The following is a 19,710-nucleotide window of genomic DNA, read 5'->3' as shown; positions in this document are numbered from 1 at the left end:
GCAATGCAGCAGTCAACAATGTTTGTAGTTTATTATTGTGGTTGGTAGTAGATGAAAACTATGGAGAGATGTTTCTAATATTTGGGTAGTGGCCATTATTTAGCAAAAGATAGGTCGTCTTTCAATTTGATTTAACAAAATTGATGACAAATTATAACTGAACAAATGAATCTATCTGGTTTCTATACTGTGTGTCCTCATTGGGGTCACGAGTGAACTGATGTCTATCTCAACTGACTTTAGGCGAGAGGCAGTGTACTCTGGATTGGTTGCCAATCAATCGCAGTGCACATCGAGGGATCTCTTGATATTAATTCATTTCTTGGCCACATTCGTATCTCAGAAATAGTCGTTTCACATTGATATAAATGGAAATGTCATGAATCTGTTCCATGAGTTTCTCCCCTAAAAAAAAGTGTTTGTGTTTTTTGATAAAAAAAATAATAATAAAATGCTTGAATGCCGCATTGTACTTAAAAAAAAATGGAGTAATAGCATAATTAAACATTGTGTATAGATTAAGTAGCGGTACTTTGTGATTTAACGTGGTCCAATCGATTTTTTTTTTGCTACTCCTTCAGGTGTGTCCATCTTCAAGAATAGTAATTATTTCATTTAATTATTATGTGTTTATTATTTTAATTATTTTACTGCAAGACACTTTTCTGTCAGTGATTTTTTTTAGAGGATAAATAACATGTCCATGAATATTAGAAACTATTCTTCTAACAGTAAACTTTAACAGGTAGTGGCATTAAACAGTTTGAGCCCCTCTTTTTTTGATGAATTGTTCAATATTTGCCAAACTGCAGCTTAGTATGGAGTTGAATTTAGTTCACTGCCACCATACTGCGCTTGTATCTTACGTTTGTGCTCACAAGTCAACAAACTAATATTATTGCAAGGCACCACTGGAATAATCCTTGCTCGCAAATACACGGCTGTACTATTTTTTGGTCATTCCTTGTTCTTGACCCATGGGATTTATTGGCAGTTGTCCAACGGACTTCATGCCATCAACTGATATTGTCCTTCCACTGCAAAGAAACCACTGAGAGCTGCTCTTTTGTCTTACTCATTGACACAAATATTGATATATTTCCTCAGCCTACTTGTCTTTCCTGTCAACCTCTTAAAATTGCTTTAAAAATATACTTTTTAGTGTTTACATTTCCCTGACATTAACTATGATCTTTGTCAGTAAAAAGCTGAAGGGAGCTATTCTGGGAAGGCAAAGCAGTGCAGTCGCATGTGTTTCAGAGCATTTGGGTCAGCACTAATGACACACATAATGTTGCCAAGAGTAGGTTTATCTCTGGGATCAAGGTTGCCTGTAAAAACCAAGCTTGCTCACTGATTAAATTGCATATTGTTTTCATTCTAATACGACTTTGACCCGACACGTTACACTTGACCCAACCCAAACAAGACAACTGCCTACAAGTGAGTGTGCTGCAAGGGCACATGTTTAATACTCCTGGATGTGCTGAGTGTTGAGAAGGAGGCTGAGACCAGAGAAGTGGTGCCTCAGCAGCGATGACTACCATCACTACCACCACATCACAGCTGCACACACCCTGCAATACTGTCACCCAGCATTAGAAAGACCTTCATTGGACAGCACTGTTTCTTGTGTTGACAGTAGCCAATAACACACACACATATTGCAAAATTTCTTTTCTCTATTTGGCATGAGGGACCTTTGCCCAATTTTGTGTCATATTGATGCAGATGTTTTTTTTTTTTTCTTTTTATTTAAGTGAGTTGAGGAGCTTCATTTAGACAAGTGGTTTTCTGATACCATCTTTTGGCAACTTGGTGCTATTGAACCATGTTGAAGTGAGTTTTAGAAGCTCCGTCATACAGATGTATTATGTCACCATCTAGTAGCATCTTGCTGCCATTAAACTACGTTACATTGCGTTGAAGAGTAGTGCTTTGCCGTCATTTTTTCCTCATTTCTTTTCTAAACCATAGATATAGACGTTAGAATGCATTATGTGTCAGCAATTTGACTGACAGGTGATCAATCCGAGGTGAACCCTGGTAAAAAGGTAAAACCCTTAAAGTCAAGCCCAAAATCTTCTTTACAGTATATTGTATGTGCCCCCACTCAAAATGTCATTCTTATTAATGTTGCCTTTGTGGAATATGATTTAAGCAACAAAATTCTTCCCTTTTCCTCCATCTCTGGGGCAGCCTTGTTACCCGCTGCAATGTGATGTTTTTTCCAGCCAGGAAAAACAAACCCTCCTGCTTGGTATGCTTGCCGCTGGGACTGCCACGTCATTTTTGCACAACTTGGCCAAGTGGCACCACAGCAGCGAGTTCTGCGTGGTGGGCATTTACAGTGTTTACCAATAATCACAAAATCTCTTTGTGTGCGGTGGAACACTTACACACTCTCCTTCCACTTTGATAGTGCGGTCGGAAAAGCTGTTGAAAATCTTGCTGGAGCCTGGCTACCCCCCCCCCTTCTTTCCCTGCTGCTCCCTCATTTACCAAAGTTGCACATTCAGAAAGAAAAGTCAATTGAAATCAATGACAGTGACAGACTGATTTCATTTAGCACACACATTAGTGGCTGCAAGCAGCACTGCTTCCTTATCAAGCCAAAAACGTGATAAGTAACTAGCCCTCGTCACGCTCTAAACAACATTGTGGTGTAATGAGTTTGAAAAGAAAAAAATCAACGAGTTGACAACTAGTCTATACCTATTTCAAGTCTCTGTTATTTAGAGTCACAGAAAAGTATATAGGGCCACCATAATGCTGCCATCGAACAGAATCCTTACATCTCCAAAAACCAACACTTTTCAATTTTTGTTAATATTAACACTGCATTACATGTGTCAATAATTTGTCAAAATAACATAATGTGTGTTATAAATACACAAAGTGTGGTGCTCTTTGTTTTGTATTAGCCCCCAAGGACCACGAGTAGCCAGTGTGCCTGATCCAAAAATAGTTCACATTGTAAATTTGAAAATTGAATTTGAAAATGTACACACTTGCTCATATATATATATATATATATATATATATATATATATATATATGTATATATATATATATATATATATATATATATATGTATATATATATATGTATATATATATAGCCTAACTATATATATATATATATATATATATATATATATATATATATATATATATATATATATATATATATATATATATATATATATATATATATATATATATATATCAGTTAGGCTACATGAATTATGTTTCACTGAAAAGAATCATGCACGCCCCCAACGACTAGAGGTTGACTGAGAAACTGCACATGACCTTCCTTTTTATAATAATAATAATAATTGATCGGTTTTATATAGCGCTTTTCAAAACACTCAAAGCCGCTTTACATAGAAAAGCTACTTTCCTTTTTTCTCGCTCTACCAGCATGAGGCCTTCTAAAGGTGTCACCATGTTAAAATAAATTGCTGGAAGTCACAAACAACTGACTCAAAACAACTAAAACAAATTCCTAGAAGTCACTTACGCAAACAACTGTGACTCACAAGGGTGAGCATGAGGCCGACCCTGCTCCTCTAATTTCATCTCGCTGTGGTGATTTAGCGCACAGCGCTTAATTAACTTGGGGGTAAGCTTGAGATGAATGTGCCAGGTCCAGATCAATGTTTGCTTCCGTAGATGCAACAAGAGCCTCATTGCCAAGTCAATATGTAAACGCGTTAAAAACAGCGACACGCTGTTTAAAACGTCAGCGTTTAGATTTAACTCCAATTTGAAAACACTGGTGTCAACCAGTTAAACATTTATTGGTGCTGGAAATGAAACCCCGAGAGGTTTTTTTGTCATATCCTAATGATGTTTAAAAGGGCTAGCTCGTCTGCGTTAAAGGCTCGTATCGCTTCTAGAACTCGCACATGACGAAAAAGGCAAACATGCCTTCTAATTAGTACAGCAGACCATCTGCTCGGTATTATCCCCAGTATAGTTCGGTACGATCAAGGGAATATTTCTTCTTGTGTGTCGTGAGCAATATCCATGTTTCTCACCAGAATTGCTCTGTGCATTTAAGTGTTTGTGCATGCGACTGACAGACAAAGCTTTGGCTGAGGTGCTGCCTCACAAAAAATTGTAGTTGCTCCACTATAACCTATTTTACATTGAATGTGGCCTGCTCACATTTTAATTAGAGGTTACAATGAATGGGACTTTGTTGTTCTGCAACCTGACCTGTTTTGGGGGATTCCCACAACTAACAAAGAATTATCACATTGTCATGTAAAAACAGAAAATGGGATTCCTTTTGTGTTTTTTTTGGATGGGTTACCGGGGTCAGCATCTGAGATGGCAAGAACTGGTTTGATGTTGATGTTTAAGGTCACCATTCCGATGACAGAGATGACAGGCTGTATTATTTCCAGCCAAATATTTCATACTGTGGCTTTAAACTAAAAGGGAAAAGGAAATATTCATGATATTGCAATATTAATTTCAGTCTTGATTTATTCTGCGCTTCAAAGTTTCATGGGATTTTATGACATTAAAACCAACACGTACCCTCAAGAAGCCATGAGATGACCTCATGTCATGACCTGACTCAGTCCCTAAATGTTGACTGAGGAGGCTTATTTGCAGTTTAAATAGCAATTTATTTTCTTGCTTTTTTTTAATTTAAAGTCCCATTATTTCTGGTTTGTAGAAATCGTGTGAAGGCGATGAGTAGAGAAACCCATTTGCTAAGTCAGTACCAGTGAAGCGTCACAAACTCTGAGCGCATTAAAGGGCGAATTCCATACTTGTTCAAGTGTTATTAATGGACGAGTAATCAAGCTTTCCGAAAAGTCGTGCGGCCTGCATATTCAAATACTTTTCAGTACGTCTCGGATTTGGAGGTCATTTGCAGATCTTTGAGAAACTTCATTCCAAGATGTGCCATGTGTTTCACTTGTGACCGGTCCAGTGTGTACCCTGCTAACTGTTCTTTATTGACTGACTGATTAACAAGTTGAATTAAATATTCCCATACACACACAACTACGGGCTATAATGTACTGCGTACACAGATTTCATGCTTTCCATATTTTAGCTCACGATATTTTTTCCATCATTAGGTTACTCTTGTAGAGCCAATGGCAGACAACATGCCTCCTCAGTGGAGGTAATCTTGGCTTTATTGAGATTTTCCCACAGGTACAATCAAATGGAAAATATTTCAACCTACCCTCAGCTCTACACATGTGCATTCTTGTAGCATGGGAGCATTAATTTGATTCATGCCTTTGCTTTAGTGCTCTGTGGTCGCCACGTCGGTGTGCAAATGACCCCTCTGGCTCCCAGAGGACCAGTTCATCCTGGGCTTGTCCTAATGTGCTCCTGCCCCACCTTTGGAGACATGCCTCTTTGCACATTGACAAACAAATCCATTCTGCACGCTGCAGTGTAGCATACAACACACTTTGCTTCCGCTCATCCATGCTGTTACATCATTTCATTGTGTGGGTGTGATTTCTGTCTGAGATCACCACTCCCATGACTTTGTGCAGGGAGGGGATATTATGGTCTCCTCCCTGGACCGTTGGATTTATAGGTATTCATTTACCACTGCAGTTTTTGTCTGGAATACACTCTTGTTTTGTGAGTGAGTGAGTGAGTGAGTGAGTGAGTGAGTGAGTGAGTGAGTGAGACATATAAAGCCTGATTTGAGAAAGGTTTGCATGTGCGTTCTGATGCACTTGCTTATTTTTACCAGATTATTTTTGCATCAAAATGCTTTTAGCATTTATGAGTAGGGCACCGGAAGTGAAGAGGAGCATTAGATGGTGATACCTTTTAATGTTACCAGCCTTTGTCTCAGGGATGATATTGCAAGTCAGTCCCTTGAATATAAAGAGACATTGATGTCACCCAATAGAGTGTGGAGTGGACGTACAAGTGCAGATGTTCATACTAGACCAGTGAGAGAATAGAATAAAAATAACTGTGGTGGTGGTTAACTACCATGTGCACCCCCGTATACAGAAAAATACTCCATTAGTTAAGGCAGTTCGACTAATTTTGAAATGTTTGTATAATTAGTGCACATGTCCCCATATTGAGTTCCAGATATTTTTTTTTTTTTTTAAATAAAATGACGCAAAATAATTATTGGAACTTATTTAACAATGATCAGCCAGCCCCAACACCACCACCAATTCTCTAATGTGCCAGTCGGAATAGAAGTCCAATTACTTTATAGTTTTTCTGAATGTATTATTATAATCATTTCTTTTATATACCTGCTCTATTTGGCTATTTCCTACATTGTTATATGAAGGAATCTGTTTTGCCATATCAGTTTGTGTAGCAAATAAGCTCGCTTAAAAGGAAAATCTATTATCAGGAGATTTTTTTTTTTTTTTAATTCAAATGGCATCTGTGATTAGCATCTGATACCTTCATCCGTCAAACGTTGCCATACTGGCCTGTAATGATCTGGCCTAGTTATTATTCAGAAAGAAACCTACCATATGGGCCACTCCTGTGAGGACACCGCTTTAGAGTATCTGTCTGCCTTTGGGCTTCAAAATAAACCTGCTGCACTGCTATTGCTCGCCTGAGCTCTTATACATCAAATGGTTCCCTTTTTCTAACATTTTAATAATCACATTTTGTCTTTTATTCATTCAAGATCACATTTGTTTTTCATTAGTTGTGTCTGGGAAGCTGCATCACATAAGGGATTTGTGGCCACACGTCCCACAGTAAGTATATTCATGACGGACTTGATTCTAGACGATAATATATGTTGAGCATCTAATTTTGTGATATTTATGGTATGTAAGGGTGAGAAAGTCAAAAGAAGATTTGATGGTGGTGTGTGTAAATGTGCTAGATTTAGATGTGCCAGGCTTGCACTGGGCATGAAAATAGAGCCCAATGTGTCATCTATTGATTTTGCACTTAATGTCACCTTTTAATATCCGCTGCGTAGATGTTGACAATGTTATTGGTGAAAAATGCCAGTTCTCACATCTGCTATTGATCCATCTATCCATTTTCTAACACTTATCCTGGTCTACAGTACTGCCTGTATACCGGCTGACTTTGTGCAAGAGACAAGGTACACTGGTCACTGCATGGTCACCGCTTACACTCAAATTCAAAACTAATATAGGCTATTAAGAGTCTTTAAATAGTAACTTGTTCTCATAAGTACAGACACATTGAAAGTCACAACCTTGGAGTGTGAAGCAGACTTGCTAAGCGCATGCTTCTTCATGCAGCCTGCCTCCGCTGTTGATCTAAAACAAAACAAACTTTGTTTGAAATTTCCATGTAATTATCATAAATAGTATGCACACCGCAGGGAACTCTTTGTTCTCTAAATTAGTTTCTCGTTTCATAGTAACTATATTGACTAATTTGATTGATTACTGCACAGTAAGAGTAGGATTTTTTTTTTCTGTCATAGTCTCACTTGTTATACTCTCAAATTACATAATGTCCTAAATATTGATACAGTGCCACTGTTCAGCATATTTCTGGGGTCAGTGTGCTGTGACCCAGCCTATTATGCAATGTCATCGTGAAACGAGCATGGAGATTTCTTCTCCCCCATTTTTGACCTAATTAAAAACACGGCAGTGGGGTGACCACTGGCTCCACGAAACCAGCTGTAGAAACGTGAGGTCTGCCTCAGAGTCGCAGAGGCTTCCCTTACAGAGCTGATCCATCATTCTGTTAGCGGGGACTGACAGAGATTTCATTTTACAGTAGCTGTGAGGCATCACTGTGATCGTTGGGATGTGATACACAAGTGGGCATGCTCTGACGCTGCCAATTTTGTGTGTTATTACAAGTCAATCTCATTTCAATTTACAGCACGATATATGCATGTCTTTTTTTTTAATGCCCAAAGCCTTCTGAATGTCCTGCTGCAGGCTTGTATTTGATTATCCCTTGCCGCTTACAGACACCTCAGACTACCGAGCATTTACGCTTTATTCCAATGCACAAGGTCTCGGTCAGCTTCAACTGAAAGCTTAGCAGGCTTTCCTCACCTTATTATCCCCCATTGTCCGCTTTCCTTCAACCTTCCCTGGCCTTGACCAAACTCTACTACTCCCTTTTGGAAATGGACTCATCTGAATTAGTAGCATGACTTAGTACTAAGTAGTGTCCATATTGATTTAGTTATAAACTTAAAAAAAACCCATCTATTTGTGCATAAGCAGGAGCAACACACTGCATAAAAAACACTCGGGCATTTATTCTTTATCTGCGAGAAATGACAATCCATGTAAATAGTTGCAAAAGGTTTTCTTCTCTGGGGAGCCGAAACAGGTGAATGGCATGTTTATTAATTTCAAAATGAAAAAAAAGATTTAGTCACAAAGCCAATTAAACTCGTAAGTCAAGGCATCAGTGTATGTACTGCTGCCAAATGACTGGCGAAGCTCTGACTTCCTCTGAAGTGTCTCTTCGGGCCCAATTAAAGAGTCAGAGGAAGGGACATGTGAGCGCTCTCACGCAGTCATACCGGAACATTCTCAAGTCGTCGGCTTGCCTTTGCGCTCATTCTGTCGTATCACATGACTAAACCTCGAGATCACCTGCGCCCATCACCCATCACTGTAGTCTAGTCTTCTTACGCAAACAACGTTGTGGCCAGCGGAAATGTCCAGTATGGTGTTTCTCGGAAGTCATCACAGCAGCCACATTTTATGCAAAGCACTTAATGTACATTGAGCATGTGGAATCAGTACTTAAAACACTAATAAGCTAACTTCATGTGTGTTGGCTAGGGTTGTATTCCACTTCCTTCAATTTCCTTGTGATAGCTTTTTAGATGTAAATCATGTAAACAAATAGCTTATAGAAGACAGTGTGGAAACCCTGGTGTGGCCTCTGTTGCCAAAGTTTTGTGCTGCTTTGGAGTCATTAAGTAATAACCAAATTCAACCAATTTTGGTTGAATTCTGTATTGCAGGGATTGTCAAGATGGAAGTATTGCATGTGATCAACGAAATTGGAAATGTAAAATATTTGAAACTTTTTTTTTTTTTAGTAAAATTGATTCATTATTTGGACTTTATTTATTTTCTAGCTAATTTTGTGAATTGTTTACCCATCCAAATGATGTTAAACATAGCATAGATTCCCAAAATACACATACAAATGCAAATGAATAGGCTGTATCGGTCTATACTCTTTCAAACTAAAATAATATTCCGCCCAAGCAGTGGTCTCCGAGTTGCTTCTTGGTTATAATGATGGTCCCTGCCGTATTGCATTGAATTCAATAATGTTGTTGCATCAGGAGCGTTTTACTGCAGATGCCCCACTACACAGCACCTGTTATCCCGAGAATCGTATATTCTTGTGAGACGATGTTGTCCCTCTATAAGTGAATTAACCACTTAATGAAAATGTTCCCATCAAAAGTGTTAAACTTGCCATCAGAAAGCGACAGCCGTGCTCACCTTGTATGTAATCTCATTAGCTGACGCCCTCCCTTGACCCTCAGCTGTCATTTCACATCCACCATGTCAACTGGAGGCCGCAATCCCGAGATCCGTCAGAGTCACATCATGCAGTTATCTGCTCGTCCTGTCTCCTCTCGCGCATCATGCTCGCAGCAGACGACCATGAGTTTTAATCCAGTCACGTCTTCGTCTCTGCACGCACACGCGCCACACAGAGCCGCAGTGTGACAAGATGTTATTTGAAGTGGCACATTGTACTTGTACTTTTTCCTCTCTAATTTGATGAATTACATTTCCACCAGCAGCCCAAAAAATGAGCTAAAATGGGCAGTTATTGTTATTTTTTGTTTTTAATTACTCTCATTATAAATCCCTCAAAGGGAAAGGAAATTCAAGTCACTCAGCATTTGTCTCGGATACATTCACTCAGGCCAAGAAGTGTTTGGGCAGTGACATTGTCGTTTTGAATGTGCCTTTATAGACCACCACAATGGAGGAGAAAATCTAAATGTGATTAAAGTGTAGACATTCAACTTCAACTCCAATATTTTATAAATAATAATTATTTGATGTAGATTGTATCCATTTCAAATGTTTAGACTGAGAATAACTGACCTAGTCGTGAATATAACCATAATGGTGCTGTTTAAATTCAAAATATAATACAAAAGTGTGTTATTTCTACCACTTCTAATAGTGACAGCAAACTTCTCTTTGCTGCTTTTAAGGTTCTTCCTTCTTTCATGGCATTAATTTCTAATGATGAGTGGATCCTGAGTAATATGCACCCATTTTTAAATCTTAACCAGTCCATTTGAATTCCAAGGACTGTCATGCCAGTTGCATATCCAGAATGCAGATGAACAACTTTTTCAGTGTTTTTGACAGGTTGTCACTCTCCCAAGATGGATTATTATTAAATTGAATTCAAGAACGGTTCATAATCAGAAACAAACCCTACATCACAACACCCGACATTACAAATTTGTAGAGATTGAATCATGCATTATATCCTCGTATTTATCATCAATAATAGTCCGCTTGGACAGTTTTTATATTTACAAGGGCAAATAACTTTCACAGCAGTACCCTCTACCCTTCTTCTCTAAAGAGAAATAAAACTCATGAAAAGGCACGTTGCCTCCAATTCACAAGTAAGGTTTGTGAGCTTACAAAGGACTTGTGGAAAAAAAATACTTTCCTAGAATGGCTTGCCTTGCACACCTTGTGCACCATTTCGAGAAATTGCATCTTTCTGAATGTGCACATTGAGGCCAAGAAATCAATAGCTTCGGGCATCTATTTTTTTTTTTTTTTTTACTCTCAAAGCGTTTAGCCCAGCAGACATACAACGTTTCATGTAAAAATTCACTGAGAATGTGTCCCCAACTACCTTTTAAAACTAACCTGAGTAATTGCTTTCTCTTGCCTGTGGTTGAAACCAAAAATATAACTCTGTATGCTTGAAGTGGTGTTGGACTTGATTCTTATATTGTATCAAAACATTTTGGGCCCATTCAATGCTTTACAACCAGAGGGCTGCTTGAACTTGAGAACCCTGACCTCAACCCCATCACACACCTATTGGATGATCTCCAACTGACATTATGATTCAAGCTGTCTCTTCGGCCCAAGCTTATTACCTTGTGACTCAGCCCTGCATGAGTGTGGGTGTCGTTAAGACAGCAATGATAACCTTGCAGCCTGGAGCCTAGTGGCAGTGTGTCACACAATGATTCCTGCAAACAGCAGCCCAAAGTGCACAAGCCTGGTTAAAGTGGACATGGTAGGCATATTTCGACAAAGAGCTTCAGTGGACAAACTTTAATCTGACAATACAAAGGTTTTAATCACCACCACACCCCCGCCCCCCCTTATGTGGTTGATCCACCCTCTGTACAGCCCCGACCTTAATCGAATGGCAACGGTCATAGAAAAAGATGAACGTATTGAAAGAGAAGATAAACATCCCGTTTATCGAGCACATGTCGACATCTCTGCATGACTGCAGTAGTTAAGTGTTTCCCGGGCCGAGCTCCAGACAGCTGATGCACGTCGCTGAGGAAAATAGAAAACACAATGCAGTCATTGTGTCACCTCAGCAGTGACCATCACTGTGCACACACACGTCGCAGGATGTCAGAAGCTCCCAAACGTCCTATCGACTTATAGTCACACTTAGAAGAAGACAAGAACAACAGCTTGGTTGCATTAGCATCCAGTGTGTGTTTGCCGTTTGTGTGTGTGTGTGTGTGTCGTCCATGAAAAGAGTCCAAACCTGGGGGACCCCTCTGGCACCTCATCACAAGCAGACGATTCTAGTTCTGAAATGTATTTCTCCGCTTACAGGGTTCTCTGCGCCTCTCTTTGGAAATGTACTCTCTTGTTTACCATTTTCTGCACTCAAGAGCACAAAAACAGCTGAGAGCAAAAGGAGCAGGAGTGTAGAATGGAGCACGCAGTGACATATTGGATTGCTGGTTACTCAAACAACTGCTCAAGGGATGAATATAAAGCATTTGTGTGGACTTCTGAGAGAAAGTTTAAAAAAAAAAAAAGAAAAAAAAAAACGACTGAAGGGGTGCATCATGAAAATATTTTCAAACATAGCTATTTTTTTATTATTATTAAAATACTGTTTTTGTTTGGTACTGGGCATAAGCGGCGCGTGACAAGAATTGCTGAACTCTTGTGATGTGCTGTGATCTGTCCACTCAAATTTTAAGGTGTACAACTTGTTCTTTAAGCCACAGTAGTAACACATTTAGAAAAACTTCCAGAAACTTGGATGATCACTTTTTTGCTTTCCTTAAAAAAATGACCTGCAGACTTCCTTGTTCATTTCCGTTGTTAACGACTTCACCTTCAATCCCTCAGCAATTTTTTAAACTACACTTACTTAACTACACATTGTCAGCTCCACTTTCCCATTTCCCTCCTGCTAGCCAAAACTCCATTTATCTGATCACCTCGCCCTCTCTGGCTTGTCGTTGAAAAATCCTCCCATATGCGCCATTCCATTTTAGCAGGTGGTTAACCGGCGGTAGCCAACACCTCAGCGAGGATTGGCATGTAAATCTGTGTTAGCAGAGCAAGACTCGTGCTGGAGCGTCTATTTTCTACATAACCTGATGTCAGCATTGAAGCAGCTCAAACATTTTTGGGTACCAAAGAGGTTCATACTAATCCATGTTTTTTTTTTTCTACCCTTTAATAACAGAACAATACAGTGATAATTGTGAGTCTGTGAATTGTCACTTTATCGATTCTTATTACAATTCTTACGTAAAAAAATCAGTACATAGAAACTTCATGTCTTTCGAAACGGTGTTCAAGTCATTTTATAGTTACATGAACCCAAATGACTGTACTCGACAACTCTCCGAATATTTCACTTAATATTCAAAGTTCCCCTTGAAATCCCATAATGTGCTGTGAAGGAGAGCTATCTGGATGTACTTCAACATGCTGAGGGGATGGAAGATAGTCACAGGAAACCAACTGATGGATGATTTGATGTGAAAAAGAGCTGAGAATGGGAACAGCGCTTGAATAGTTATGAAGCCAAACCGGCCATTTGTCTCGTGTGGCTTTCTGAATAGTACTACTGTAATGCTAACGACATTTTTTTTTCAGCGTTTTCAAACAAGCAGGCCGTATTGAAAAATAGTCCATCATGGTCAGATTTGATTTTCTGTCAAAGAGTTCACCGTGTCTGCAGATATATTTTTAGATTTTTAGCCAAAGCTTTGAAGGCTTGATGAAACTGTAATTTACCAACTTAACTGATGGCATTTCACAAGCTCACAAAGACGTAAGAATGGAGAAGAACACCAATTTTGAAACACTTATTGAAACGACAGTCTATACCTGGAATATTCACCTAGAATTGCCTTTGCATTCCACTAACAGAAAAGAACAGCTATGATGCCTCTGGCTCCTCGTCTTTACCGAGCGACCCCGCAGTCCCAGCTGCTCCTGCTCACCCATCAGCCCCCCATTCAGAGGCTGGCTCCAAATCTGAGGGGCAAGGCCTATTGGGCCTACCTGCCTTTTCGTCCGTCTTAACTGTCATGGCGGAAACTGTCAAACACCCAGAGAGCCTTGGTCACAGTCGAACCTCCCCGACACTCTCCACTGATATCAACATCACCCAATGGCCTTCACACAGTTCCAGCCAAGACTCAGAGGCGCCGTCTTCATCACCCCCAGGTCGTTCATGTAAGACTGTTTATCCACTATATAACTTTTTGCTTTTTCCATGTTGATGAAGTATGTCCATTTTGAGTGGTAGGACACACTTCATCATCGCTGTCTCATACGGTCTTTGTTGTCTCTACCTGCCTCACAGTGGATTTCAAGGTCATCGAAGAATTCCAAGCTCTGAGTTAAACAGTAACAGCCATCAATTTTCTATAACAGTTGTCCTCATTAGTGCTGCGGGTGAGCTGTGGCCTATTCCAGCTGACTAAAGCAGGTTACATCCTTGACGGGTCATTAGCAAATGACACATATTCACAAACAACCGTTCAACCGTGTTCAATCAACATTCTGCAACTATAGAAGGAAGCCAGAGAAAACTTTTACAAGCACAGGGAGAACATGCAAACGTCACACAGAAATGCCGAAATTCAAATCTTGAACTTTAACAAATACGAGGCAGAAGTGCAAACCACTAAGTCACCTTGCTGCCCTACCGTGACATTCTCAAAGTTATTGGCTCTTACTTGGAATGTTGAATTTTCCAATCGGCTGCCCTATGAAGCCGTTAATCCACCAATTTATATTCAGGTACCACAAATCACAACTGCACTGCACTGTCTTTATCCCGGCAATAAAAGGGGTAATAAATTATAAATAGGGTTAATTGATTCATCGCTTGGTGATGTCTAAGTAGTAAATGAAGACACATCATTCACTGTATGGACAGTGTTAAATTAAAAGAACTCACAAGCGCTCTGTTAGGAATTTGATTGTTGTGTATACAAACATTTTAACATACCATTCACAAGTTTCCTTAACCATTAAAAACTGTCCAGTGGTCTGATCCCTTTGGTGTGCTAAGAGACATCCAAATGTGATTTGACAAATTTGGACTTAAGTCCCTCGCATCATTTTATTTGATGGCAATTTGGGCGAAATATTAGAATGGCTGCTCAAATCTATGTTATCTAAAGCTTACCTGATATCTCTGAGTCTCTAAAACCCGAATCCACCAAGACTTGAATATAATGTCAGATTAATTCCACAGGCTGAGTAATAAAGTCATTAATGTGAAGGGAGTAGAAGCCAGGAGGAAGACAAATGTATAGTAGTCTTTTTCTCAAAAATGATAGACGGTCTTTGAAGCTGAGCTACACAAGTCACTATATTGAATCATGAAGGAAGGAACCCAATTTTCTGTCGAGTAATCAATGGAGCACTATGATGGGTACTCCAACGAAGAGTTATGGAAAAGTAGCACAAACCGAACCTAATGTACTTGTTCTTCAGATAGGTCCAAAACCCCTAATAGCGCTGGCACAGCCAGTGATGGGCAGCATACTGAAGCACTGAGCTATTAACAGCTATTTTCAGCTTTGGCACAAAAGTAATGGCAGCACATGGGAAGTGGAGCACCACAAGAGGTGAACCATTTTTTTTTTTTTTTAAAGAAAAGCCTTTGGATGAAAAAAAAACAGCTTCTGGCATTTATTTGTCGTGTTCAAATTTAGCAGCAGATGGACCATCATGAGAACATCTAACTTTGGACAGTCAAAAATTATGCACGTGCATTTGTAAAATTGTATTATTCTCAGAGGAGTCAGCAATGATTCTTTTCATCAATTGTATGAGAATGAGCTCATCTTGAGAGAACTGAGAAGTTTTTTTAGGTATCCATGTGTAGGAAGGAATCAACAAAAGCTAAATTTTAGGACATTGTTGTTGTAATTATATTTAGATGAACAAATATAGTAATTTTATCATCATTACTCTGACATCATCCACAGCACATCCCAAATGGATAATCCCTCACATAAATGTTTTTCTTCTTACAGTGACGGAGAGGGACAAGTTAACCGCTGGGACATCTCGAGTGTCTGCGCCTTCTAATTCTACCGGAATGACTCCTCCTGGGCTTACTGAGAGGACATCTCAGGTATCACCTCTGACTGCTCAACAGGACACCACCACAACATCCGTGCAGTTCAGCACCACAAGCCTGGCTGCAAGCACCACTGCAACAATGCCCCACAGTTCAACGCCTTGGCAAAGAGTTACCACCACCATACAGTCAACCCCTAAAACCTCAGTGCTTCCTATGACCATCTCCTGGAAAACAACAAGCACCACAACCTTCAGGGCGCCATTCACCAGGAGAATATTCATACCGCCCATCCTGAGGACGAGCCCCCCGAGAGAAGGCGCTACTGTCTTCATCTCCCCTTTTACCACCACCACTGAAGCTCCGCCTCAGCAGTGCAATATTACGGAAAGAATGTGGGTGAAAACAGGTAAATATGACCCTTGTTGATTTGTGTGTTGCAGTTCACGTCTTAGTTTTTTTTTATTCATTTCTACATTCCTGTGTTATAGTTGTGTCAATCTATGTAAGGAGGAACAGACTGGACAGCATCCAGAGGCAGAATCTGCGCCGGGGACTCAGTCAAGGCCTCCGGAAAGCTCTGAATGATAGCTCAGCCCAAGCACAGGTCAGATTATCACTTATTGCTATAAATTTGGTTACTATAGTCAGTGTGTGGAGTAAAATAAAAAATAAAAGTATATATGTTAGTGGTAACTGTTAATGGAGGGTACGATGTCAGCTGTCATTCTTAGATTATTATTTGCAATGCATTGCATTGTTATATTTGATTAACAAAACAGAATAATTTGGTATCCCAGTCCAGATTAGAGGCAGGTAGTGTGAACTCTAAAACTGTTCCTATTGAGGAAAATGATCTTCCCATTCAGGCAATGTGGGAAACGGGAATTCTATAATGCGAACCTTTCCAGTTCAAAACGAGTCTCGATGCCCAACCCTCCTCGTCATCCATCTTTCCGTGAACTCCCTGTGAACTTTCCTCCGCTAAGGACTTCTCAGCATTTGTCAACACTTTCTGTTGTTTCCCTTGACACACATTTGAAAGTTAATTAACTCAAAGTAAATTGAACACTTAGACCAAGGACCCTTGTGCTCGCTATGAGAGGACTGATATAGAAATGAGGTTGAGTGCATCCCAGAAGGCACAGGGTGGAGAGGTGCAGTGTCTAAATGAGGACTGCAGCAATCATCAAACTGACAAGTATTCTGATTGGGGAATTGAAAAAAAAATATGGTTGATGTTTTCAGTATTGTACGTGCACTTCGTCACACTGAGAGCTTTTTTCCCCATTTCACTAAATGAGGTAATTATAACACCTTATCAAAAGAGTTCACTTCTATATCACAACAACAATAACAAACAAATAGCTGAATACATCTCTGATTGTGTCATTCAAAGCTTCCTGAAGGTCAGTGCTCGGCCATGTCTCCTTGAAACCCACAAAGTGTCTTGCCTCACTGCTCTCCCGTCGCCCATTTCACCACGGGATCCCTGGGCTTCTTTTAGTGGCGCTGCGCTTTCATTTGATGGGATCCAAGCTGCTGCCTGTGTGTTTAATTAAGACGTATACAAGGTTGGGAGGTCAGCAACTATGCAGATCTGACGCTGATAATGGCAAAACAGTTCTGAACTATTAAATGAAAATGATCAACCAGGTCAATTTTAATGTATGTATCTTGGACAATTATTTTTAGCTGGAGGGGAAATTTGAATTTTAACAATTTATTCCATGAAGGCACATGTATTAGGAGACAATTATATTATATTGTTTTTAGGTGGAGACTGTATTTGGTTCACCCAACATGACAGTGGCTTATCATGTGACGGGAAGAGACATGGTTTACGTCCCCTCCATGGTGCTTTCGGGCTTGGATGCGTATGGTCGTGATAAGCTGATTGCAGACCTGCGCCAGTACCTCCCCATGGTTACAGCACTCCCCATTCCTGTTGCAATGTGGAGAACCAGCCCGGCTTCTGGCTTCCAGCTTAAAACAGGTCAGGATGAAAGAAGAAAAAAAGATCAACTTAAGACTTTTTTCATTTTTGTGTATGAGTCTCCACCAGAATTCAATTATTCAATTTTAATAACAATAAATAAGTCAAAGTTTGTTGGATGAAATGACAGTGCAGAGTCAGATTGTGTTCAATTCAAAAATGAAGGCAAATAGCGTCTCCTATTCTTCAGTTCTGCAGTTTGTGGGAGCTGCTGATGATCCACGTTCCTGCCAGTTTTCCCAAATGATGGAAGAGAGGCTGCAGAAGGTTTTTTCTGAAGCACATGCCAAAGTGCTCAGTGTCAACAGCAAACTGTCTGTGCAGGTGATGAAACGATAAGCCTTTTCATATGCGATGTGAGAAGGAAAATCCATGGAATATATATTTATTCTCCCCCCCCAAAATGCTTTCTTGCTTTTTGATACCTTTCCTCCAATGTTATTTTCTGTTTCCTGTTTTCTTAATTTGCCTGTGCCCAGATGCTGACTGTCTCCCAGGCTGCAAGCTCTTCTGCTGTGTCATTGGTTTACAGTGTGAAAAATGGGACTGTCTTCCTTAATGGCACCACTGCTTCAAACCTCCTTGGTCAGCTGTCCTCTGAGTTGGTGGGCTACTTCCTCTTCTACCCCCCACTTATTGTTGCTGAACGTAAGTCACAACTTGGCCCGTGAAGTACATCAAATGCAATTTAACGGCTCATTCTTCAAATTGATGTCTACAATGACCTTTTAACCTGTGTGTAACAAAGCATGCTGGTCGTTCATTTTTTTGTAGACCGTTGTTTAATACGAGGTGATATACCCTCCCGTGATTCAACCTTGCAGAGTTACGATTGCTAAAAAAAAAAAACGAAACAAAAAAAACAATTAACTGTACATGTTTCATCTTAGCCTCATTTGCAAGCCAAATTCTCCGTTTATGTTTTAGCTGTACTTAAAGGAGAAACACAGCAATGATGACTGGGAATCAGCATGAGCCTAAACTGCATTCCCGTAGAGACCCAGTTTGCCGTCTGTTCTCATTCCATATGCAGCTTCAACTGCTTTGAGTCAAACACAACATTCTTCTGTCTAATAAGAAGCAATTTGAAACAAAATTTTCAAGCCCAGAGAGGAAGTCATTTAGTTCATTTCGTAATCACAATGAGATCATCTACAAAATTCATGCTTGCAAAGCTGGGCTGACATGCTCTTACTTCTCTGAGTTGCAATAGAGTAGATTGGTGTCATGCAAATGGCATCGCCTGAGGGGGATGGACTGAAAGGCTGAAAGTTGTATTGTTTTGCATTGATTTCATACAGAGGATATTGAAATTTACCGCAAACTGCTCTATGCACCTACAGGGATGTCGGTTTGGAATAATGTGCCAAAACAAAGAAAACAGCCAAGATTTTGTGGTTATGACTGCCACAAGTCAAATTGTGTCCACCAACAAAACAATTCCAGGCTTATCGGCAACCTCAGCAATGATTTTGTTCACATTTGATTGAAATGCTTTGATCTCGTTCCTCGTAAGTGGTCTCAAATGTTTTAGGAATCAGGATCTTTTTGCTAGAAATCATGGTTTCATTTTTAATACGTTTAGAGAAGACATTCGACGCCTTTAATGCATTTTTGAAATTGAATTTCCATTATCCTACAAGCATTACCGTGACTCATTTATTGACATTTGACAGTTTTGTTTACGCTGAGCGTGGCTATGTAGCTGCCTGCTGTTTATGAGCATTGAATTAAGCTTTCATTAAAATGACACTAGGGAGTAAAGTTGCCTCCAAACAGCTTTAGTGCCAAGATGGAAAGTGTAAGAAAAGTATCAAAATGATCACAATGAGGCAAAACTGCAAATGGGGGGGATGTTTGTTTTTCCATCTTGTTCTTCAGTGATGTCACTGCTGCTCACAGGATGTGTGACTCTCTCCTCCAGTCAATTTGTACCGGAAATAATTAACAGCAGGGGATTCTCCCACTGCTTTTGGACTTGGCTCGGACTGCATGGAAACACGTAGCAATGTCCCGCCGTGCCTGTTTACAACACCGAATGCACCGCTGGTTCTGTCGTGCCTCGTGTGGGCTTGATGCTGCTCTCAGCCGCTTTACTCCCACTTCACTTTACATCGCAGGCAAAAAGTCTATTTTGAGTCAAAACAATAGATCCACAACCTTGTATAA

At 39.9% G+C, this 19,710-nt stretch overlaps 1 protein-coding gene across 2 annotated transcripts in view; it reads left to right on the top strand.

Annotated features, from left to right (window-relative positions):
• kiaa1549lb (KIAA1549-like b) overlaps nt 1-19,710 on the top strand; it is a 34,811-nt gene that overhangs the window by 604 nt on the left and 14,497 nt on the right. Inside the window, exons 2-7 of one of the 2 annotated variants that reach the window (XM_085907815.1) lie at nt 13,373-13,672; nt 15,499-15,954; nt 16,037-16,152; nt 17,322-17,541; nt 17,732-17,865; nt 18,021-18,189. In XM_085907815.1, coding sequence (XP_085763941.1) covers nt 13,373-13,672; nt 15,499-15,954; nt 16,037-16,152; nt 17,322-17,541; nt 17,732-17,865; nt 18,021-18,189 — 1,395 coding nt within the window. Of the gene's footprint in view, nt 1-13,372; nt 13,682-15,498; nt 15,955-16,036; nt 16,153-17,321; nt 17,542-17,731; nt 17,866-18,020; nt 18,190-19,710 lie in introns of both variants that reach the window. The other variant, XM_085907814.1, reaches the window with a different exon arrangement.

This window comes from Syngnathus leptorhynchus, chromosome 3 (genome assembly GCF_054491065.1).
Source record: "Syngnathus leptorhynchus isolate UIUO chromosome 3, UIUO_Slep, whole genome shotgun sequence".
Classification (NCBI taxonomy): Eukaryota; Metazoa; Chordata; class Actinopteri; order Syngnathiformes; family Syngnathidae; genus Syngnathus; species Syngnathus leptorhynchus.
The sequence above is the reverse complement of the archived record's forward strand: the minus strand, read 5'-3'. Positions and strand labels throughout refer to the sequence as shown.